The sequence below is a fragment of the Mus pahari genome, chromosome 1, assembly GCF_900095145.1.
Source record: "Mus pahari chromosome 1, PAHARI_EIJ_v1.1, whole genome shotgun sequence".
In the NCBI taxonomy this organism is placed as follows: domain Eukaryota; kingdom Metazoa; phylum Chordata; class Mammalia; order Rodentia; family Muridae; genus Mus; species Mus pahari.
In genome coordinates, this window is record NC_034590.1 from 69,499,521 (window position 1) to 69,524,494 (window position 24,974).

At 43.2% G+C, this 24,974-nt stretch overlaps 2 protein-coding genes and 1 non-coding gene across 3 annotated transcripts in view; 1 reads left to right on the forward strand and 2 right to left on the reverse strand.

Annotated features, from left to right (window-relative positions):
• Positions 1 to 8,332: 8,332 nt before the first annotated feature.
• LOC115062986 lies at positions 8,333 to 8,439 on the reverse strand. Its single transcript, XR_003842878.1, has one exon. It is a non-coding gene; the product is annotated as a U6 spliceosomal RNA (small nuclear RNA).
• A 4,084-nt stretch (positions 8,440 to 12,523) lies between these two features.
• Gvqw3 (GVQW motif containing 3) lies at positions 12,524 to 13,392 on the reverse strand. Its single transcript, XM_029546642.1, is given in 4 exon segments — positions 12,524 to 12,650; positions 12,653 to 12,757; positions 12,760 to 12,915; positions 12,918 to 13,392. Coding segments are annotated over 4 exon segments (438 nt in total). The 5' UTR covers positions 12,997 to 13,392; the 3' UTR covers positions 12,524 to 12,552.
• A 286-nt stretch (positions 13,393 to 13,678) lies between these two features.
• Positions 13,679 to 24,974, forward strand: part of Thap12 (THAP domain containing 12) — an 18,636-nt gene continuing 7,340 nt past the window's right edge. The window contains exons 1-3 of the mRNA XM_021193466.2: positions 13,679 to 14,059; positions 19,496 to 19,616; positions 22,824 to 22,931. Coding sequence (XP_021049125.1) covers positions 13,971 to 14,059; positions 19,496 to 19,616; positions 22,824 to 22,931 — 318 coding nt within the window. The 5' untranslated portion in view covers positions 13,679 to 13,970. The remainder of the gene's footprint in view (positions 14,060 to 19,495; positions 19,617 to 22,823; positions 22,932 to 24,974) is intronic.

Genomic DNA, 24,974 nt, shown 5'->3' on the forward strand with positions numbered 1-24,974 from the left:
TCATGGGAGTGCCAGGGATCCAGGGATTGAACTCAGGTCATCAGGCTTGGCAACAGACCCCTTTACCTAATGAGCCATCTCATCAGTACCACTTTCTTAAAGTGAGGCCTATGTCTAGTTTCTTCCAGGAGGTAATATTTCAAACCAGTTCCTTGTGGCCAGTGCTTGGAGGCTGCTCTACTTAAGAGGAACTAGTAATGGCATGAGCTTAACAATTATCATTTCACTGTGTACTTTGTCTTCTCACATGCATTTTCTTATTTATACAATTACTTTAAATGTGGCAATTCCAACTTTCTGTTTTCCGCATTATATAAATTGGGTACTTGTAATTGTATGCTGGGAAAGATTAGTCTGCTAAGGGAAGAACTCACAGACAACCTTCCAGAGTTGGTCATTTTCCTTCATCCCACAACGCTAGTCAGTAGCCAAAGGCAAGGGCTATAGTGTATGTGTCTACAGGCCAGGCCCAAAGAGATTCAGTAAGTGGCTCTTTGCTAGATAATTGGGAGGGAGGAAGCTGAGGCAGATATGGGGCTGATGAAGGCCTCCAGTGCCAGGGGCAAACTTCTGTCTGTTTCTGTATTTCTCAACTTTGTAAATTTCAGCAAGCAAAAATATCAACAAAGCACATGTTAAAATCTTTTTTCCTGGCTTTTTGTCACCCTTGTTTCCCATTAAATAACACTGTAGTCAATTCTTCTAGCATTGTAAGTACTGCTTGCTTCTCCAGTTTCTAGAGTGTGGTTTTTCTTAAAAAGGACAACCATTAAAATGATTGTAATAGGTAGTGCCTAGAGGAAAACAACAACACTGCATTTGTGGATCTAACACCTGCCATCTAGCTCCATGTAAAGACTCTTAATAACTAGCTCCAGAAAAGGTCACCTTTAGGAACTTGGGTCCCACCTGGCTTCATCTGTCACTCTAGAAGTACAGTCAGAATCATAGGACATGTAAGACTTTGTCTTGATAAAAGTGGCTTAGGTACTAACTAATCAGAGACCGAATGTGATAATGAATGGGCCACACTTTTTGCTGCTTTTCGACCATGGTGTGCAGTACCTAGGAGCTGTAAGACAATGCAGCACTTAGCTACATGCCAGATCTTCTGCCCTGTACCTCGTGTTATTCAGCCTAAGAGCCACATCTCCTAACCACGAAAGTGCTCTATTTTTGACTCATTTCCCTCACTTAAATGTATGTGCACACATATTTTTTTTGTGTGTATTACCATATCTAGCTAGAACAGTGTCAGGCTCGTATAAGCATGGAGCATTTTTTTTTTTTTTTTTTTTGAGACGGGGTTTCTCTGTGTAGCCCTGGCTGTCCTGGAACTCACTTTGTAGACCAGGCTGGCCTCGAACTCAGAAATCCGCCTGCCTCTGCCTCCNGAGTGCTGGGATTAAAGGCGTGCGCCACCATGCCCGGCCCTAGCTGCCAAGTTTTGATGCTATTTTAATTGTACTAATTTTAGAGAAAATCTTTTAAAAACATATAAACAAAAATACATAAATGTCAACAACTCAAGAGTTAACAAATCCTTTCTAGGCATTTAAAAACTTGGCGGGGGTGGGGAGGTCAGGCTCTCCCAGAGATCTGGAGTCCAATTCCCAGCAACCACACAGTGGCTCATGACCATATGTAATGGGATCTGATGCCCTCTTCTGGTACATAGGTGTACAGGCAGACAGAGCACTCACACACATTAAATAAATAAATCTTTAAAAAACAAAACACCCCAACTTTTTAAAATTTATGCATATAATTTTTTTATCTCTTTTTAAAAACCACAAGCATTTCCACTAAGCTGTGGAATACTCTTCATTAGCATGACTGCATACTAGCCTATTATAGTCAGACTGAAATTTATTTAACCAATTTCTGCTGTTAGACTGCTGTCAGATTATTAAGCATAAATTTTGTCTGTATTTTAGACTGTTTCCTTAGGACAGATTCCCAGAAGTGGACTTAGAGGATCAGGGGACACAAACATTTCTAAAGCTCCCCACAGATACTGCCAAATTGCCTTTCAGAAAGCTGTTGCCAATTTATACTTCCAACACTGCCAGCATGGTTTTTCTACCAATATGGATCTGTGTAAAGGATAATAAAATTTAAGTGGAACATCCAGTCCTTGGGTTATTAATGAAGCTGGAGAGGCACAGGGACTCCTGGCACAGAGGCCTATGGCAAGGGTCACCTATATCTCCAGGTATGCAGTTAACAGTGAGTTAGTGTGAGCACTCGGGACAGCAGAGTTCAACAGGAAGACAATCGGATGTCATACGGCCAAATCCAAGGCCGGGAGCGCTTCTGTCCACTGCTGTGTTCCACTTATAGGACAGTGCCTGGCATATGGGCCACTCAGTACACATCTGTTGAGTGAATTAACACAGAATCTTCTTTCAGATGACTGACATAGGGTTTGGTCACTTCTGGATCCTAGGAAACACTGACTTTCTGATCAGTCTTGTAAAGTCTGCACAATCCTGAAAGTCTACCACAGCAATGGAAAAACAGTTCCAATGAAGCCAACACAGTATAGCTCTATTTAGGATAAATACAAACAGACTCATCTAAAAGGACACACCCTAGCACTAGTCACAAGTACTTATACAGTTGGGTTGTTTTTTAATATGCTTGCAAAAAATATACTGTGGTGAAATCTTGTCACCTCTATAGCACATGCTTTAATAAGTGATGACATCAATGTATTCAAATGCTGCCCATGGTCAAGGCATTTCTGGAATGACTAAAGTTCTCTTTCTTACTGCTCATTGCAACATGACATCACTTTCAGAATTGCCAAATAGGTTTTGAGATAAACCACAGGCATGGTGTAGATGGTATTTTGTTTAATACAATTTTTAGTGAAAAAAATAAAATTCATTTTGTGAATCTGTATGTGGCCAAGTCTGTGTTCTCCTGGCCTCATACTCATTCCAATGTGCCATATTTTCTAGAGAGTAAGTTGTGAGACAATGCCAGATTGACTTGGCATGGACAGTGTTATTAATGGAAAACAATCACTCGCCTGTCATTCTTATATACATACTTTATGCACACTAGACAGGAACATGCAAACTATGGCCCACAGGCTAATGTGGTTTACTAGTCTTTGCCTCTGGTCCCCATTAAAAAAAGTTTTTTTTTTTAATTTAAAAATGACTGGGGGAAGAAATCAAAATATTTTATGAAAACTATGAAATTCCAATTCCAAGATCCATTTATAGTTTCACTGGAATGCAGCCACACTCATCTGTTTCCATATGAGCTTTGTCTGCTTTTGTACTAAGAGACTGGATGGCTCACAAACTATAGTGTTTCCTATACAGTCTGCTGACAACTGCACTAGGCCCAAGTGGATCCTTGGAAGGCCCCCATCAGATTTGTTTGTAGATATTATTATGGGGTGAAGTGTGATACAAGCTGTACCACATTACCAGGATCAGACAAGGCAGAGACCACAGAACAATGTATGGCTGCCTGGGACAAGATGCAAAAGCCTAAAAAATTGAGGAGGGCTGATCAAACTGAAGCTTCATCTGAAGACTGCAGTGTGAGCAGGCACACAGTTCAAAAGCTAAAACAGGCTCTTGCTCATTGAAGAACCTGGGACCTGGGACACTGTCCCCAGAGCCTAGCGAGACATGCTGGCGGCACATATGGAAACAGCAGGCAGACTGGGCAGTGTGTGCAGCACAGTGGCAGCTCCTCAACAGCACTCTGCTCCTTTATTAAGTGTCTTCAAGTCATTTTCCATCCAGATTCTTCCAAGCATCTCCACAGCAAATGTGGACTGAGAACAGGAAATGGATCTGAAAGGAACACTCTAGAAAGCAGGATGTAGGTCTACAAGCTTTCTTCCCAAATAAGAGAGCTTTTTTCCCTTCTTTTTTGAAATAGGGTCTTTACTATGTTGCCCAGGATGGATTTGAACCCACACTTCTGCCTTAGCCTCCTAGTGCTGGGACTGCATGCATATACTACGTTCATCTTGATGTTGTCATTTCAATTACTCAGATAGGGACAAAATTTAGGAGACTACCATCTTCATGTTTTTTTTTTTCCAAGCCACAGATTTGGTAAACAGGTGATTCTTTGGTCTTTACTTTGGAGAGCATATGAAGCAAGAATAGGTGATCTTTCCTGGACAGGACCTATTCCTCCTAGTCTGTTAGCAGAGGCATAGGAGACTACATGGAATAGGTGTGGAGGTGAGGGTGGGGAGTAAGGTCAACTGGGAAGTCACACATTAGCAAGCTTGAGGATGGGTCAAGGTATGCAGATGGCCAGCTCTGTTGACAGCCACAGTCAGCCAGGCCCCACTGATCTCACAGTAGGGAAAAATAGAGTTGTTATATAGATGTTAAGATTTGGAAATGCTTCCTAACTCAGGTTCTAGAGGTAACCAAGCCTTGAGAAACTGGTAATACTGATTATACTGGGCTTGCTAATGGTAGTGGGGCTTGGCCACTAGCCTCTATTCCATCCCTCCCTATCCTATTTCTTGAATATAGGAAGACAATTTAGAGCCAGGGCTGAAGAACTCTCTGCCCCAAGTGGACCATAGCTTAAGTCATGGGCAGGAACACGGGCCCAAAAATCAGAAAGGAGAGCTGTGTGAGTGGAAATGCATACCAAAACCTCAAGGATCTTCACACCAAAGTCCCAAAGCAGACACACCTGGAAGTGTTGGCCAGAATCAGGAAACAACAGGGAATCTGAGAACCAAGAGCAAGCCAGACAAGAATAAAATGAGTGTCTGTAGGACATTGAGAAAACACTGAGATAGGGGATCATGGCAGGGTCTGAGTGTACAGGATTAGGAACCCAAGACAGCTGTGAAGTAAGGTCCTGGACAGGACAGCAGGCAGGCACTTCAGGAGCTGTTAGGTGGGAACTCTTCCGCTGCCTAGGTCACTATACTCTCTGTCGGGTTCAGTGAATGGTGTACAGCCATTTCAAAGTGCTTTGCTCTGGACTAAGTTAGGGCAGTAATTCCTCTTCCCCTAAACCTGAGACATCCTGCTGCTGTTTGACTATTGCTGGGTGTCTTAGGGTTTTACTGCTGTGAACAGACACCATGTCCAAGGCAAGTCTTAAAAGGGCCAACATTTAATTGGGGCTGGCTTACAGGTTTAGAGATTCAGTCCATTATCATCAAGGCAGGTACGGCGCAGGAGAAGCTGAGAGTTCTACATTTTCATCTGAAGGCTGCTAGTAGAAGACCGACTTCCAGGCAGGTAGGGTTAGGGTCTTAAGCCCACACCCACAGTGACACATTTGCTAAAGGTCACACCTCCTAATAGGGTCACTCCCTGGGCCAAGCACATACAAACCATCACCATTCCACTCCCTGGCCCCTGTAGACTTCTTCAAACATATGAGGCTATAGGGGCCACAGCTAAACATAGCATAATACAAAATACACTTAGTCCAATTTCCAGAGTCCCCATAGTCTATAGCAGTCTCAACAATGTTAAAGTTCAAAGTCTCTTCTGAATCAATCCAATCACTTTATTGTAATCCCCAAAGCAAGACAGGAAACCAACTGGGCAAACTCCAAATGCTACATCTCCATGTCTGATATCATAGCAGTCTTCAGATCTCCAACTCTCTTTTCATCTTTGTTGACTCAACAAACTCCTTTCTCCTGGGTAGGTTCCACTCCCTGTAGGTGAAAGACCGCTGAGGGGAGACCCTCACTCAAGTCTTGGGACAACATGGACCCCCAAGAACTCACGAGAGAGCAATCTTGATGCAAATCACATAAGGCTTTATTCGGGGGGAAGCCAGAGCTCTGGGAACGATTCATATCCCATGCAGGGGTAGAGGAGTCGAGCCCAGAGGGAAAAGGGACTCTCCTTTTATGGGCCCTCAAGGGGGAAAGGAGAAGGGGGGGAGAGGGGATTTCCAGATCACATGCCCCCGAGCAACCAATCAGTAAGTTTCGACTTCCTGGTCTGAGGAGATTTACAAGAAATGGGTACATGAGGGGTATAAGGAAGGAGTCATGAGCAGACGCAGCTGAGAGCAAAATGGCGCAGGGGTGGTGCAACTCTATTGGCTAACAGCTGGTATATGGGGCAACTCAGGATTGGCTCAGTCTAGAGTTGCTGGGCTGAATTTTCTAAATTCAGCCCAGCAACTAGATCTTTCATTCCCTACTTCTAGTTACTAGTTCTAATCTTAGAACTACATTTCACTATCTTCTAGATCTTGCAGAGCCTGGTTCTGCTGTCTCAGCACTAACAGCTGGACTGCACTAATCCTTTCTCTAACAAAGGTCACCAGCCTATTAAGAATCAGCAGGCCAAACGTAAGCAGCAAAAGCAAAATTATTAAAGGTCCCATCAGAGTGGAAATGAGGGTGGTTAACAAGGGGATTAAACAGGCCTTCGAACCATCTGGTCTGTGCTTCTTGGTCTCGATTTCTCTTTTCTAGTCTGTCCCTTAACTTGCCGTTTAGTGGCATTGGGATTGGTACCATTTAACACAGAGAAAGCTCCTTGGAGAAGGCCAGATAGTCTTTGTCTGGTGAGTCAACCCCAATTTGTACTGGGGTTGTAGGAGGGAGAGTGGAACCCAAGGGAGTTCCCTGTGGGGACGACTTTTGAGTGGGGCGTGGGGCCAGGGCAGGAACTGGGAGAGAAGGTCAGCCTTGCTCGGGGAGTACCTTATTGGGGCCCACTGGTAGGGCTGGAGGACTTTCAATTTTTAAGCGGACATGTAGCAACGATCCTGGCTTACTCCCATAATTGTAAAACACAATGCCCCAGGTCATGCCCCTGAGCCACTGGACAAGATCATACATTTTTCCCATATCAGTGAACTGCAGTTTTACTCGATCTAAATCTGTAGACCTGTATCCCTTATTCTTGTAGAGCTCCATTACTGCATGCTTGCCCGGTCCTGAATTTTGGAAGGAAAAATTTAGCCCATCCCTGTTGGACTCGGTGGTCCATTTCCAATCTCCATCATTTGAAGTAATGCAACTCCAATCTCTGCAAAAAGTACCATTGGGCCCCCCCACACCAGGAGCTCTTTATGTGCCTGGGGCAGCTATAGAACCCATAGATTCGGACAGTGTTAGGGGGGTTACTTCTGGCCACAGGAATAATTTGGCGGAGACAAAAGTATAGGATTAGCCACCATGCCCCCGGGCGTTCCACTCTTGAGGTGGCAAAAAGCATTTCTTCTGATTGGGATAGTACCTGCCAAGTGAGAGTCATGGGCTGACACAGGTTGTCACTCTTTTTCTGAATTTCGCTGGCGTCGGCAGCGTAGGCGCAGCTTAAGAGGATCAGCAGTCTTTTCCAATTCCCAGTCATCTTGGGGTGGTTCAGGAGCTTGCTTTACATGGGAGGCATGGATCCAAGCAGATATGCCTTCTACTTTAACGGTGGTGGGGGTGGTCAGCAGCACGATGTAAGGGCCCTTCCAACGAGGCTCTAGATTTCCAGCTTGATGTTGTCAAATGAAAACTGTGTCTCCCACCTGGAACTGGTATGGCACCGTCAGGTCTCCTGGTTCATAAGCCTCCTTGAGCTGCTCCCAGGTGGTATTTCTGACAACTTCAAGGGCTTTCATACTTGCAAACAATGAAGGGCCAGGGTTAAATTCTGAAGGATCTAACACCCCTCCACCTCGGTGAGTGGGGGAGCCCCCCCTGTAAAGGATTTCATAGGGAGTGAGCTTAAGCTTTCCCGGGGTGTTCCTGACTCAGAACAGGGCGAAGGAAGGGAGAGCTGTCCAGTCATTCCATGGTCAATTTGGTTAAGGTTTCTTTTAAGGTTCTGTTCATCCTCTTTACCTGTCCTGAACTCTGGGGTCATAAGCACAATGTAATTTCCAATTAATCCCCAGTTGGGTGGCTAGTCCCTGACTTACCTGAGCAACAAAGGCGGGTCCATTGTCGGACCCTATTACCTTAGGTATCCCGAATCGTGGGAAAATTTCTTCCAGGATTTTCTTGACCATGACATTGGCAGTTTCCTTTTTAGTTGGGTAGGCTTCTACCCATCCTGAAAAGTTGTCTATAAAAACTAAAAGATACTTGTTACCATATTTAATTGGTTTTACTTCAGTGAAATCTACTTCCCAATAGGCTCCAGGATGGTCTCCTCGCAGTCTTCTTCCTGGAGGGTATCTTGAATGTCCTGCCTTAGTCATGGCACACGGTACACAGTTTTTTTTCCCATTATTATTTATTTATTATTATTTTCTTTATTTATATTTCAAATGCTATCCCGAAAGTTCCCTATACCCCACCCCCGCCCCTGCTCCCCTACCTACCCACTCCCACTACTTGGCCCTGGCCTTCCCCCAAAATATGGAATGCTTCACGAATTTGCGTGTCATCCTTGCGCAGGGGCCATGCTAATCTTCTCTGTATCGTTCCAATTTTAGTATATGTGCTGCCAAAGCGAGCACCAGTACAGTTTCTAACCACAGCCTCTGCTACATCGGAGAGTCCCAAGACATAATAGTTGGATGACTTAACCAAAGTCTGTAAATGCTTGGCCCCTAGATGGGTTAATTGATGTAAATAACATAGTTTTCCCCTTCTTTCTGGGGCAAAATCACTTTTCTATCTTTAGCTTCTCTCAGGCCATAGGGATTCTCAAACTTGAAGGCTAATTTATTCATTTGTTGATAGTCTTCTGGGGTGTAATTGAAGCTAACCTCTAAGCAACGATAGGGGTTTTAGTGAGTCATCCAGGCGTTGGTCATCCATAGGTCTGGCAGATGCTTTCAAGAGAGTGGGGGGCCACCACAGTTATTTGTTGTCCCAAAGTTAACTTGTCGGCATCCTTAGCAAGCAAGGCCACCGCTTCAATGGCCTTCAGACATGTGGGCCATCCGCTGGCCACTGGGTCCAGTTTCTTGGACAGATATGCCATGGGCCTCTTCCATGGCCCTAGAGTCTGAATAAGGACCCCTCTGGCCACTCCTGCCCTTTCATCAACGTAAACGGTGAAGGGATTGGTTAAATCTGGCAGTGCCAAGGCCGGCACAGTCAACGGGGCCTCCTTAATATCCTCAAAGGCTCTTTGATGTTCTGATGTCCATCTAAATTCCCCACTTTCCTTAGTTAGGGGATATAGGGAGCCAGCCAGTGTTGCAAACCCAGGTATCCAAAAATCTGTAGAACTCAGCGGTGCCCAAGAATTCTCTCATCTGCCTTGGAGTAGCCGGCACTGGTATCTGAGTCACAATCTTTTTCCTAGCTTCTGTCAGCCACCGCTTTTCATTCTGAAGGGTGTATCCCAGGTAGACAACTTCTGTTTGACATACCTGAGCCTTTTTAGCAGAGGCCCAATACCCCAACTCACCCAGTTCAGCAAACAGTTTCTCAGTCCCTTGCCTGCATTTCTGTTCTGAGGTCGCAGCGAGGAGTAGATCATCAACATATTAAAGCAAAGTCACCTAGGGGTTTTCAGCTCAGGAGACTAAATCTCGATGTAGAGCCTCATTGGAAAAGGGTGGGAGAATTCTTAAACCTCTGGGGTAACCACACCCAGGTCAGTTGTTCAGTTTGTCCACTGTCAGGGTCTCTCAACGCAAAGGCAAATATAGGCTGACTGGAGAGATTTTAAGCAGAAGAAAGCATTTATTTAAATCAAGTACTGTATACCATTTTTGCTCTCAGGGGGAGCAAGCTGAGGAGGTTATAGGGATTAAGAACAGTTGGGTGAATGTCTTGGACTCTCTTGTTGACCTCTCTTAGGTCTTGGACAGGTCAATAGTCACTCATGCCGGGTTTCTTTACTGGCAACAGAAGGGTGTTCCAGGGCGACTGGCAAGGCACCAAAATACCTTGTAAGAGTCTCTGAATATGTGGCCTAATTCCTTCCCTAGCCTCATGGCTCATTGGGTATTGCTGTACCCCTATAGGGGTAGCATCCCTCTTCAGTCCCACAACCACGGGGGGTACTCTGATGGCCATCCCCATGCCTCCAGTCTCTGCCCATGCCCTAGGGAAGGCAGTCAACCAGTCTCTTAGGTCTGGCACCTAAGCTTGCTTTGTGCATTCATGCAGACGATACTCTTCTTCAAGTTGCAGGGCCAGGACCATGGAGGCAGGGGATTCCCAACTTACTCTCGGCCCTTTTTGAGTGAATCTGATCTGGGCCTTCAGTTTAGTCAAAAGGTCTCTCCCCAGAAGCAGTATGGGACACTCAGGGATGACCAAGAAAGAGTGACTCACTTGTCCTTTCCCTAAATCTACAGTACGTGCAGTGGTTCAAGGGTATTGTTTCTGGCCTATGGCTCCAATTACTATGGTTTTTTTTGTTGTTGTTGTTTTGGGGGGTTTTTTTGTTGTTGTTGTTTTTTGTTTTTGAGTTTTCTCAATGGTTGTTTCAACATGGAGTGTTCTGCCCCGGTGTCAACTAGAAAGTCCATAGGGGTCCCCTCTACAGTCAGGGTTACCCTAGGCTCAGGGAGGGGGTCTGAGCCCCGTCTCCCCTAATCATCATCCTCTAAGCCAGGACCTTAGGGGCCTTCCCCCTCTTCTTAGGGCATTCTCGCACCCAATGTCCTTTCTCCTTGCAGTATGCACATTGGTCCTTTCCCAGAGTTTTCTGAACAAGTCTTCTTTCACAAGATCTAGATTCTCTGTTGCCCAGGTACCCTGTCTGTCTATTTTCAGACCTACCTCCTCCCTCACGCTCTCCTACTACCCAGAATCCTACTTAAGTTTCTCTCCTGCCTCTGATCCCTCCAATTTTCTCTTTCTTCCTCCTCGTGCTTTTCTTTTTTTTTTTTCTTCCTCTGTCTCTCTCCTGTTAAACACTTTCTCTGCCTCTCTAAACAAATCCTGTAAATCCATAGCATGTAACCCTTCCAATCTCTGTAACTTTCTTTTAATGTCTGATGCTGACCGCCCTATAAAAGCCATAGCTACCGCAGCTTGTTGACCCTCAGAGGTCGGGTCAAAGGGAGTGTAATGTCTGTAAGCCTCCATTAACTTCTCTAGGAAAAAAGACAGGTGCTCAGTCGGCCCCTGCATTAATTCTCTTACTTTGCCAAATTGGTGGGGCGTCTTGCCGCTCCCTTGAGACCTGCCACCAGAGCCCGGCGGTAAACTGTCAACCTCTCCCTACATTGAGCCGAGTTGTAGTCCCAGTCGGGTCTGTTTATCTCGTTGGGCAAATTGGTCAGGGCCCGTTAGTCCCTGGGACATTCTTCCAGGCCTCTAAGAGAATTCTTTCCTTCTCTTCCTCGGTAAAAAGAACCTGCAAAAGCTGTTGGCAGTCATCCCAAGTGGGCTGATGAGAGAACATTAGTGATTCTACCAGGCCGGTCAGTCCAGCCGGATTTTCTGAAAAATTAGGATGGTTAGATTTCCAGTTATAGATACCAGCTGACGAGGATGGCCAGTATTGAAGAGTCTGGAGTGAGTGGGGGTCTGCAGGTAGCCCCACGTCTAGACACTGCAGTTTTAGCTGAAAGTGCCCTCATTTTCTATTTATATGGGTTCCAAGCCTCACACTGTATCACCTCCCGGGAATCCTTTGCTAATCTCACAGACCTTTGTCTCACCCTTCTTCATGGATATAGTTTAAAGAAACCCCACCCACACCCAGCAATCTCACTTCAGAGCTTTGTATTGCTGATGTTCAAAACACACCTGATACTACTGGAGCCTAAGTTAGTAAATCAATGTAGTGTGTGGATGGACACTGACTCTCCTAATGTAACAGCTAAGGAATCACCTGATCTCCTCATGTGACTTCAGAGTCTTGGCCCTGGTCTTATGGCTAAAATGTTCTAGGGTCAAATCTTTCTCTTGTGGCAGAAGGAACACCTCCCCTAAAAAATAAAAAATAAAATTTAAAAAGGTGGTCTGAAGCACAAGAGAATGAAACAAACCTAGCTCTCCTGTCAGGGGAACTCTGAGAGGTAAGTATTAGTGGGCAAGCCTGAATCATTCGGGCTAGATCACACCACTCAATAAAACCCGAATACCAATGCCTTCTGTACATACCTCTGAGGCCCTGACCGTGAAGCAGACTGATTGCCGGACTGCTTTTGGGGTCCTCTTAGAAGAGCATGACTCCTGGGCACAGAAATAATACTACTAGCCTGCTTCTCACTGGCATGCTCCTTTGAGCAGCATGATGTACAGGGCACCACAAGCACAGACACTGAAGAGAGCCAAACTTGTTAAGTCAAAGAAATTAAGGACAAGCTAGAACCAGAGACCAACAGCCACAGCCCTCCAAAATGGTGGAGAACAGCAAGGAGGACCCCATAGTTCAGTAATTCACATTGCCAAGTGTGAAGGAGGAGCATGAGACAGAGGAAAAGCAGCTGAAGACAGCTTCCTGGCCAGGCTCTCACTACCTCAGGCTCATTCCATCAGGCTGTGAGATAAGCCTGAGCAACCTTGGTGGTTGGGGAGCTCGCTGAGCATGGTCCCTGCAGAAGCTGGCTGACAGGGGACTGACTTCTGGGATTCTACACATGCAGAGACATTTCCCCATCAGTTTTCTGCTGCAGCTAACTCCACATCTCAGAACTTGTTCTCTTTTCCCTCACCTATAAGCTAGTGTTCTTAATTTCCTTTGAATGACCAGATGGACACTCAAATTTCCCAAGATCAGGCTGATCCTTCAAAATACTTGCTATAACTTTGACATTTTTCGCATGTTCAGGTTTCCTTTCAGAACGAATCTAACGGTTTCTTTCTCTAAATGCATTTCTTCAGCCATCCTTCTCACCGTTAACTGCTTATTCACACAGAGTCCTTGACCTTTTGGATATTTGCATCCGTCCTGTGGGTGACTGGACGGCTACTTCATGCATCATCTCAGACATCTTCCCACCCTTCCTTAAACCTTTTGTGCCCGTCAAATACTCAAGCCCTCGACATCACTTCATCCCCATATGCTTCTTTCAAAAGTGGTGGGTCTTACTTGCTGACTTGTTCGATTTTACGCAAAATTTGATACTAATTCTTTGTTCTAAATAGCGGTCACTCATTTTGGCACAAAACCATACAGGAACGTTTATCAGGCCACGACTGTGAGAAGCCTGAGGTAAAAATCTCTAGGGTGCTGCTGGCCTAATCACTGCACTATTCCTGCCCCTCTGGAAGCCACCAGGAAAGTTACTGCTTTTCTGAGCTTTCACCCTTTGCGTCTAGTCAAGGTATGCGGCTAGCAATCTAGCACTAACCGGGTCACAGAGTAACCGAAAGGCAAAACGGGTAAAAATTAAATTCTCTACAACCCATGTTTGCGTCCAACCCGCGAGGGAAGTTTCAAAGCAGTCGCAAGGGTCGTCCCGAATCTGTTGCCTTTAAGAGTCCACGGCGACTCACGCAATGGACACATGAACTGTGACAACTTTTAAACAAGCAGGGCAGACGAAGCCGTGAAGTAACGTTCTAGCTTGCCCTGGATCTGCAGAAAGCCGCACACAACAAACCTACCAAGGGTAACCCGAGGTTGCGCTCGCCAGTCCCGGGAGACTACAGCGCATGCGCAATCCCTTCCTTCCTTCCTTCCTTCCTTGCGCGGGTTGGGTTGTGCGCACGTGCATCGAGACAAGGCAGCCGCCCCGACCCTCTCGAGTGCGCATGCCCGCCCGCAGGGACGGTCGCCTGCGAAGAGGGCGGGGGAGGAAGGCTGAGGGAAGAGAGGGCACCCTCCAGCGCCGAGGTGCATTGTGGGAAGGAGGCGGCAGCGTCCCGGGCGGGCTGGAGGTGCAGCAGCGGCGGCGGCGGCGGTAAATCCTCCCGGCCGCACACAGCACTGTGGAGCCGCGGCCCCAGCCCAGCCTCGGCCCGCGCGCCCCTCCTGCCCCTCGCGGCTTCGCGCGCCAGCCCCTCCTCCGCGCGCGGCCTTGCGGAGCCGGCCGGCCGGCCCGGCTCCCCTCCCCGGCCCCGCGGGGCGGCCGCGCTGCCCTGACGAGGCGGGGAGGGGAGGGCTGGACCGGCCGGCGGCCGGACGACCATGCCGAACTTCTGCGCTGCCCCCAACTGCACACGGAAGAGCACGCAGTCTGACCTGGCCTTCTTCAGGTTCCCGCGGGACCCGGCCAGGTGAGTGGGGCGCGGAAGCGGCAGGGACTTGGGCGCACGTGCGCTCGCGGGCACCCGGCCCAGTGGGTGCCACCCGGGGGCGCGAAGGCGGATGAAGTGGGCGCTTAGCGCCTACGATCGTCCGACGCGGTTCCTTCGCTGTCAAAGAAGGGTTAGGACTCCAGGACTGTGTTCCCGAGGGCCCTGCCTTCCCCCGCGTCACCGGTCTCTTCTAGGACAGTGTTTCTGTTCGGAGTCCAGCCGCTTTCTGTGATCTTAAATCAGGTCACAACTGCCTCCTTCGGACTTGTCAACCCAGAGTTCAAATGCCGACCATTACTCATTGTCTGCCTTGGTTGTTGGGACCACAGAGGACGAGTGTGAGGGCGTGGGAAACTTCACTTTTCCTTGGGGTAGCTTATAATCTGGGTCGTACTTTGAGAATCATAGGGACTTAGTGTGATAGGCTGCAGGTAGGTTCTCAGGGCCCTCCTGTTGGTTCATTCATTTACAAATCAGTGCTTAACCACGTTTGGAGTACTCGTGTCAGGTGCTGGAGACTCGAGTGAATTTTGTCACAGACCTCAGAAAGCACCTAATCCACGGAGAGAGCAGATCTATCAACGAGCGCTGAATATAGCATGATATTAATTAGTTGAGCAGATATTTATTGAAAGCCGAGAATTGGTAGAAATTGGTCTGAGTGAGTCAAAGAAGGGTTAGGAAGTAGGTAACATGAACCAATGAAAATCCCTCCTCTCAGAGGTTACATTCAAGTCTTGGGAAATTGGCAAGTAAAATATTTATAATAGCGTGTCCAATAATGAAAAATATCCCGAAGAAAAATACAGCAGGGGTTGGAAGGGCTTTTAGCTAGGGAACAGGTGGAAAGATAGCTCAGTGCTGAAGAGCACTTGCAGTCGCAGAAGACCTGGGCTTTATACCCACCTCAGGTGACTTTACTTCAGTAAAGTAATTCCAGGGGATTTCACAACCTCTTCTGGCCTTCCTGTGTATCAGGTATGCTCAAAGTGCAAAACACTCGGGCATATACAAGAGCAGATTTAAAAAAAAAAAAAAAAAAGCTTAGCCAGGGAGCTGAGCAGTGGACATTGTAATCCCAGCTCGGAGTAGGCAAGGAGAATTGAGATTTGAAGCTGGCCTGAGTTAAAGTTCTAAGCCAGTTAGGGCTGTAGTGTGAGATCTTGTCTCATGAACCCATTTAAAAAAAAAAAAAAACGTATAAAAAGTGAGGCACAATTTCTATTTTAAACATAATAAAAAAAAGTCTCACCACAATGAATCTGAACCAAAAAAAAAAAAAAAAAAAAATTGAATTAGGGAAGGGGACAGCCATGCAATATGTTGGAAAAACATCTGGAAACAGTAAGAGTGAAGTCAAGGCATGCTTGCCGATGAGGTGTATATGGGTGACAAAAATTGTTTAGGAAATTGTTGTCCATGGAAGACATTCTGGCGTTTATCCTGAGTGGAGTGGGAGAGTTTAGAGCTGCAAGAGCTCTTAACAGGATTTCTGGGGGCTTGTTAGCTGTAGGGAAGTAAAGATAGAAGCAGGAAGACCAAGGGAAGACTGTTGCAATAATCCAGATCAGTAGAAGAGGATGAAGAGGTAAATTGATGCCTTTAGATAAGGCTTGAAGATGACGCCAACAGGATTTACTAATAGTTTGGATGTAGGTTATAAGAGAAAAGGGTCAAGACTAACTTCTGAGATTATGTGTGTGATTGTGGGTATGGAGTGTGTGCGCATGTGTATGTGTGCATGGGGAGACCAGAGGGCATCTGGTGTCTTGCTCTGTTACTCCTTTAAGAAAGGATCTGACTGAACCTGTAGCCAGATTCAGCCAACCCCAGCAATCCTCCTGTCTCCACTCTCCAAAGTGTTAGAATTACAGAGGTTTTTAAACACAAAACAATTACTGACATAAGAAAGATTAGAATATTAGTCTGTTCGGAAGATATTGTAAGTTTGATTTATAGTGTGATACCTGGTAGGCTTGGGTAGGCAGAGATGTCTTTAGCCAGAGGATGGAGTTTAGCACTAAAGAACCTGATTAGCATGCATGAGGTTCTAGGTACTGGGGGAAATAGAAATATCTTCATACCACATATGAAAATGAATTTCATATGACTGCTTTCTCTTTTTGTACATTGTCATCAATATTTGTCTTTTTTTTTTCTCCCCTAAGATGGTTTCTCTGTAGCCCTGGCTGTCCTGGAACTTACTCTGTAGACCAGGCTGGCCTTGAACTCAGAGATCTGCTTGCTTCTGTCTCCTAAGTGCTGAAAACAAAGGAATGAGCCACCATGCTTGGCATAGATTTCTGTTTTGTTTTAAGTCTTTTTATAAATATGCTTATATATTTGAATCGACCTTGGATGTGTGGTTGATGGCCCTTTAAAAATATATTCATTTTATTAATTTATTTATTGGAGGCAAGGTCTCATTCAGTTTAGCCTAGAATTCACTATGTAACCCAAGCAGGCTTTGAACTAGCTGCAATCCTCCTGCTTCAGTCTCCTCAGTGCTGGAAGTATAGGCATGAACCACCATGCCTAGCTGGTTTTGTCTTTTGTTTTGTTTTGTTTTGTTTTGTTTTTCGAGACAGGGTTTTTCTGTATATAGCCCTGGCTGTCCTGGAACTCACTTTGTAGACCAGGCTGGCCTCAAACTCAGAAATCCGCCTGCCTCTACCTCCGGAGTGTTGGGATTAAAGGCGTGCGCCACCACCGCCCGGCTGGTTTTGTCTTTAATGTTTAGATTTACAGTCACTTTGAATTTATTTTTGTTTATGTTGTGAAATTACTAGTCAAGGCTTAGTTTCTTCATAAAGATAACATATTCAATACTGATTGTTTAAAGGAAAAAATACATCTTCACTGCTATTCAAGCTACTTTGCAGTTTTTAAAAGTTTTTTTTTTTCAGTTTAGGGATTCAGTTGAATCAGTAAATCAGTTTGGGGGAAATAATGTGTTTAGAGTTTGGTTTTGTTTTTATGAACTTATGCGCCTCTGTTTGTTTTTAAGAGAGACATTATACATCTTTCCCAATATTTATTCCTAGATATCTGATATGGAAATGCATAGGTTAATCACTTGGGCTTTTCTGTCCCATACTCACTCAGTTCTTAAGTTGCTATTGGTATCAAAACACTTTTACCTTAGAGGTACTGTGGACAGCAGTGTCTGTGTGTGAGACCTCCAGAGATTAATAATATAAAAATGTAATAAAAAAGTATAAAAATGTAACTGTAGTACTTTGGCAAACTGTTTCATAGTAAGATATTTTTGTGGCCAATATTTGCTTTTTGAAGCAGAATGTTTATAATTGTAATTTATAACTGTAAAATATTAAAATATGGGTACCTTAGTCATGGTTACTGAGTAGTATAATACTTAGCTAAATGAAATGGTATATAATTTAGGTATATGGTTTTAGTTTTAGGTATGAAAATCATGACAGTCACTGTGATTTCATATATTTAAGAGTGGAATTAAGTGTCAGGGTGTGTACCAGGGTTAAAATAGTAAGACCTAAGAGGAACTGGGTGCAGTGGTGCACATCTTTAATTCTGGCACTCCTGGAAGCAGAGTTCAAGGACAACCAGGGATAATTAATGAGATCCAGTCTCAAAAATAAAATAAAAGACCTTACAGGATATATATTGAGTATGTTAATAAATATTATACTTGTAGCAACATCATATCCATTTTATAATACAATATAATATATAAGTAGAACATGAAATTGCTTTCAAACTTGTGATACTTTGTCCATGGCAGAATTTTTGTTTTTCTTACCTTGAAATGAGGGAAAGATCTAGTTTTAACGGTCTGGGAATTACTTAACATCTTAATTCTTTATTTCTTGATCTATACTCACCTTTGGAAAGACTTGGGCCCTTAGTCAGTACTTAGTAAACATTGTTGTTTATTTTTCTGAAATCTTAGGCACTAAACATGTGTTTATCTTGATTAGCATCTTCAGTACTTTTCCATATAATGGAGTGTGCAGATGCTGTCTCTGTTCTTGGAGCTTGCTTTTGCATTTGTACATATATTATTATGTGAGCTAAGTCAGTTTGTAATAAGGCAAATGATTATGCCCTTCATGCTTATGTGAGATACAGGAGTTGTTTGTAGAATGTGTACTTGCTACCTCTTTGCAGTGCTGGTGGTGTTTCATTAGCTCAGGGTGGAACAGTGAAGGAACTGTTAGGCTGTTGGCCTTGATGTTGCATAGCTAGCTCTGTGCTGCCAATGGTTGAGTTCTTACTGGTTTCTAGATGTCTTGCCTGAGCGAGTTACTTCCTAACTTTGTAGTTTGAAGGGTTAATTCTAAATGACTGCAAATGATTCTTCCAATTCTAATTGTATTATTAATCAACTTCTCCAAATTGTGTTACAGATTCCTATAGCTGAAATCCATTTTTCCTCCTCTCCGTCCTCCTCTTCCTCTTCCTCCCTCCCTATTCTTCCTCTTTTTCCTCCTCCTCCATCTTTTAGAGGTTGGGGGGAGGTTGGTTTTTCTTTCTTTCTTTTTCCTAATGTTATTTTTTTAAAGGTTTATTTATTTATTATATGTGAGTACACTGTAGCTGTCTTCAGACACTCCAAAAGGAAGAGTCAGATCTCATTACGGATGTTTGCTTTGTCTGGTCCCGCCCACTCGACGTCAGATCTTGTTACAGATGGTAACCACCATGTGGTTGCTAGGATCTGAACTCAGGACCTTCGGAAGAGCAGTCAGTGCTCTTACTGGCTGAGCCATCTCTCCAGTCCCGAGGTTGGTTTTTCAAGACAGGGTTTCTCTGTGTGAAACCCTGCCTATCTTGGAACGCACTCTGTTGACCAGGATGGTCTGGAACTCAAAGATCCACACTTAGCTCAGAAATCCATTCTTAATAATACATATTTGGCCGGGCAGTGGTGGCACATGCCTTTAATCCCAGCACTTGGGAGGCAGAGGCAGGCGGATTTCTGAGTTTGAGGCCATCCTGGTCCACTGAGTGAGTTCCAGGACAGCCAGGCCTACACAGAGAAACCCCATCTCGGAAAAGAAAAACAACAACAACAACAAATAATAATAATAATAATAGTAATAGTAATAATAATCCATATTTGCCTTAAAACAAAATTTGGATTTTTGAGGACTCACTCTGTGTGGCCTTGCCTGCCTTGGAACTCATTGGGATCTCCCTTCCTCTGCTTTTTAGGTACGAGGATTAAAGGCATGTACTACCATGCCTGGCACAAGTTAACTATGTTTTGAAACAGACTCTTCTATATAGCTTAGACTTGTCTCAAATCCAGAGTCTTCCTGCCTCAAACTCCAAGTACTGAGAGTATAGGTGTGTGCCAGTATGCCCAGCCCAGATGCTAAAATTTAAAGTTTGAGTTTATATTTCATAATTATATTTTGATTTTATTTATAGATGCCAGAAGTGGGTTGAGAATTGTAGGAGAGCAGACTTAGAAGATAAAACACCAGATCAACTAAATAAACATTATCGACTATGTGCCAAACACTTTGAGACCTCTATGATCTGTAGAACTGTAAGTAATAGCCGGCTTGGCTTCTCTTCTCTCCTACAGTGTCTGGTTTGCAGTGTAAATTTGTATTTATTGTTGGAATGTCTACCTATATCCTACCATTTAAGTTGAAGATAGTTTGGAGTTTAATAGTATCTTGTTCTCAAAAATGTGATTTTTTTTTTTTTTAAAACCCTCAGTTCCTGATGCCCCATCCCCTTTCACTAGAAGTAACAGCTTTTAAGTGTATAGAAAATATAAGTGTATAATACTGTGGGTATGTATCTCAAGAAAATTTCCCAGAGTTTTGTTTCTTTAGTGTGGTTCTGGGGATATAACCTGTAGTCTTCTATATTAGGCAAGTGCTCTACCGCTGGGTCAGCCCCTGTTCCTCTCTAGAGCATTCTTGTGAATGACAGTCTCATCTAGACCATTGTCTTTGTGTTTATGATTTGAATGTCCTCTTAAGAAGTAACACTTATTTTGTTTCCACTATTTAATTTTGGAAGGCTAGATAAAACAAGAGTCAGTATTACACAAGTAATGTGAAAAATATTCTACTATCCCAACTTTTCCCTTGGCCCTAACTTTAAAGATACCAGATAAGGTAGCCTTTTTAAATCTTACAATTTCTGATGTTCTTACTATGATTCATAAAAGCCAGAGCCAGGCAGATTTGATTGACATGTATGAACCACTATAGAAACTAATAAGGAAGAACTTTGTAAATCCTTAGTGTTCTTACTTTAGTATAACTAACATTTTATGTTAGGTTGGCATAGAAATAAACTTGACTTGAAGGTACACTATATATTACTGTGCAGCAATTTATTTTAATATTTTTTTTCAGATGCATTTTGCAGAGGCATCAGAAAACTAAAGAATGATTGGGTTATTTTATTTCTCAATATTAATTGAAGCAGATACTTGTGAAGTCATTGGGAGGTGAGCCAATTCTGGTTCAACAATTTAATCACAAATACTTGAGGGATTTTTTTTTTTTTTTTTTTTTTTTTTTTTTTTTTTTTTTTTTTTCATTACAAGTGTAATACTCTTCAGCCAGAAAGTCTCATATGTATAAAAGGCAAACTACTTTTGTGTTCTTGACATTCAGTAAAAATATCACAAATCATTTTAAAATATACAAGCCTTGCCTTTTATTTTAGTATAGTAAGTATCATCTAACGTATAATTTCAATGAGATTAATTTGAAATTTTTAAAATATAGCTCACTATTGTAGCTGACTTTATTCAGACTATATGTCAGAAAGATTAGCTAGTTTAGCTTTTCCCAAAAGATTCTTTCATCTTATATAAATTAACCCAAATGTGAGAAACGTTTTTTTTTCCTGTATGTGTAGAACAAGCAGCTGTTGAAAGCCAGCTTGTATGATAATTGTATTAAAATATGTAAGCCCTTTGGCTTCATTAGTTTGGCATTTAAGATCTTGTTAACATACACGAGTAGTTCTGCCAAAACCACAATTTTTATTATCTTTGATGGTAGAGTAAGATCAGTGTTGTTCCTTTAAATTGCCAAAGAGTAAACCTTGGTATGGAGTTAAAATTGTTCATGTGAGTTAGATATAATCTTTTGACACATGTATTTATAAATTAATATAGGATGTCCTATTTTTCATTCACAGTCTAGTTTTTCTTATCTTTGCTTTGACTGCTAGATTTAAAATTTTTAAATTGTTTAGAATGTCTTATCCCTCCCCCAATCACTCAGCTTTTTGATGTTGACTGTGTTTATTTTGAGACTTTGGCTTAGTGAGAAAGTGGAAAAACTTGGGGAATCATGGAGTTTGCTTTTCTCTGTAGCTTTGTCTGTAACCAATCCCAACTCAAACTTTCAGATGACTCAGAGTTGTAGTCCAGCATAGAAGTAGAGTATCACTAAGAAATTACATTTCAGCTTGGCATGGTGGCTCATACCTGTAATTCCAGCAGTCAGGAGGCAGAGGTAGATGGGATTATGAGTTGAAATCCATCTGAGCAAATACAGTGAGACCATGTCCCAACTTACCAAGGAATTAAATATGGTAATAATAATAATAAATTCAGACTTCCTTTTGTCTTCTGTGGTGTGAGACTGAGTTAGAAAACAGTCTGAGCAGCAGCCCCTGAGTATGGCAGCGTCTCTTGAATGAAACCCAGGGAATATGTTCCACATACATATATTTTCCTGTGCTGTCTTCCCAATCTCCCTTACCAAGGTAAAAAAAATTTAGAGAGATCATTTTTTCAGAAGTCATCTTTGAAATCAGTAGTACCAAAAGTTCTTTCAAATGAAAGTGAACTTGGGGGGCTGGTGAGATGGCTCAGTGGTTAAGAGCACTGACTGCTCTTCTGGAGGTCCTGAGTTCAAATCCCAGCAACCACATGGTGGTTCGAAACCACCCATAATGAGATCTGAAGACAGCTATAGTGTACTTACATATAATAAATAAATAAAATCTTAAAAAAAAGAAAAAAGAAAGAAAGTGAACTTGGTGTTTTTCATTGTAACTAGAGGGAGAAGTAAAAGCCACTGTCTCTTTGAATTAGAGAGCAGGAATAATAGTTATTTATAAGTTACTCTCCTTAGTTAATTTCTTGTTGTTCCAGTTTCCTATTGGCTCACTATAGAAAACTGTCACTGTGTAGGTTTGATTGAGTCCAACTTCTGGCAAGGCACAAGTAACAAGGCAGAGAAAGTCTCTTCTCCAGTGATAAGACCATTGGGACAAGAAGGGAGTTTAGACGTGCCTGATTGAAGGGTGGTAGAATTGTGATTATGTATTTTGTTATTCTTTGTTAATAATTTCATTTTGGAGAAGATTGAACTTAACCTGACTCGTATTTAGAGAAAGAAACTAGGGTCTTAACAGTGAGTTAATTTAACTAGAGCCTCTTAGTGAGTCATTGGTCAAGTTAATGTTATTTTCACTGTGCTTTGAAATTTCCTGGTACTAACAACGGCAGTGGAGTGAACAGCAGGTAAGGAGGGAGCACTGTGATTGAATACTGAAGGGCATAGATAATTTAGGAGACGTGATTCCTGTAGATTTGGTAGCTCATGGAAGGGCAGAACAGCTATGACCCCCAGAAGGGCAGCGAATTTTTCAAGTCTATATATACTTAGAGACAGGTAAAGAAATACTGGGGAAGTCATTAGTGTAGAATTTTATTTNCTTTTTTTTTTTTTTTTGAAAGACCATCTCTGAATTGATATATTTTCTTTTTCAGAGTCCTTATCGAACAGTCCTTCGAGATAATGCAATACCAACAATATTTGATCTTACCAGTCATTTGAACAATCCACATAGCAGACACAGAAAACGAATAAAAGAATTGGTATGTCTGGCTCTCCAGCTTTCCCATCTCCATAATCCTATTAAACCAGTGTGGAAACATTTGATAACAATTTATCCTGGTTATTCTGCATCTCACAGGTGGCATGCTGGGAAGTGAGTGCCATGCTTACTAAGAGTTGGTTAAACTGGAAAAGCTTCTCCAATACCACCAGTTGATAGTTGTTGAGTTGGGGTGGATGTATGCTGTTGACTATGGGCCACTAGCTCGTAGCTTTCCTGAGCTTGGTAGCAAGGAGAACAAATCCACCATGTCTCTAGAACGCAGCACAAAGGAAGGGAGGGAGGGAGGGAGATAGATCAGGATTTCACTGTTATTTTTGACAGGTTCTAGAAAAAGTTGAAAAGGTTTTGCATGTTGTATGCTTCACTCATATGTGCTTTCATAATTTCCAGCTACTTTTTAGACTTGATAGCTGAAATAGACCTATTTTTTGTTGACCTTGGGTGAACACAATTACTAACACATTGCCCCTATGAAGACCCTTTTTGTTCGGGTTGGTTTAATTTCTGTAATTATTAGTGTGCATGCACATATGCCATGCTATATGTATGGAAACCAGAGGACACATTTTAGAAATTGTTCTGTCCTACCTCAGGAGCGGGGACCCCCATGAGTGTTTGTAAGACACAAGACATTACCTGCTAAGCCAGCTTACTAGCTCAGCTCCCCTTATCTGGTATCGAATACAAGATCCTGTTAGCTCTTCAGAGAACTGGTTGGTTTGGTTGGTTTGGTTTGGTTTGGTTTGGTTCTGTTCAAGAAAAACTTGCATGTTGTAGACACTGCTCCTGAAAGTTAGAGGCGACTCATTGAAGTCCTCGGGGCTTGGAATGGGTGTGGGATGGTTTTCTTTGCTTGCCCAGTTTCTCCCTTTTCTCTCTCTTCTTGTGGTTTAATTTTGTTTCCAAAAGTTTATGATCTTCATCTAGAATTTTTTAGTGCTTCTTTTTCTCTGTTCCTGAAACTCCTTCAGCAGTGTTTTGGAGTCGGTAGTTAGTCAGCATCCACTCTACTTGTTTCCTTTCTAGTGTCCTCTTGGTTGGGGACATAATTTTTTAAGCTTCCTGAATGTTCTGGCTCACATGAATATACCCCAAGCCAGTTTGAAGGTGTGATGCTCTCCCTGCTTAGCTGTATTTTGTAATTTCTCTTAGTTCTTTAACTGCGACTATTGTTTTGTTTTTAAAACCTCCTTTTTTTTTTTTCAAGTGTTAAGTGATGCATAGAGAGTCTTGTATGTCTCCATTGTCCTTGAAGTCTGGTGCTATCGTGATTCTCCTCTTCTTGAAGGCTTCCTAAAGTTTTGTATTGTGGACATTTTCATTTTATTGAACTGGCCAGAAATGTAGTCTAATAAAGTGCTTGCCTGGCATTTGCAGGGCACTGGCTTCAATCTCAAGCACCACCAGCCCCCTACCCCCCCCCTTTTTTTTTTAAATAACAAGTGACATAGTGTATTTCCATTTCCTTTATTAGCCAGTCTGATGACCATTTACATCTCATGACTTAACCCTACACACTTTAGTTTTGTTTTCCCATCTTTTTCTTTGGCGTTGTTGCAGGTAAGATGGCCCTCGCACAACAGTCATCTGCACCAGTTTTCTTCTGAGTGCTCTGTCCCACAGTGAAGAGCTCAGCCTCCTCAGGTTTTCAGCTGTCGCATCCCTAACTCTGCCTTTCATGGCAGGCAGCTTCCATTTGGCATGCTTTAGTTGCTGTCCTCTGGATTAGGAGGGACTGTTCCAGTTAGCCAGCCTGCTAATGTTTCATGTTAGTAGCAGTGTCCAGAGCTGCCATTGGGTACCATGCTGTCTGAGGTTCTCGTTGATACTGTTGTTTTCCTGCCACCGATAGTATTACCATATAAACATTAGAGAGCCTTGAGGGGAGAGTAAACAACAGATCTGGAGTTCTTTCTCAGTCTAGCTGTGATTGTAGGTTTGGGACACATAGAGTGAGTACACTATTTCTTTTTTTTTTTTTTTTTTTTTTTTTTTTTTTTTGAAAGACCATCTCTGAATT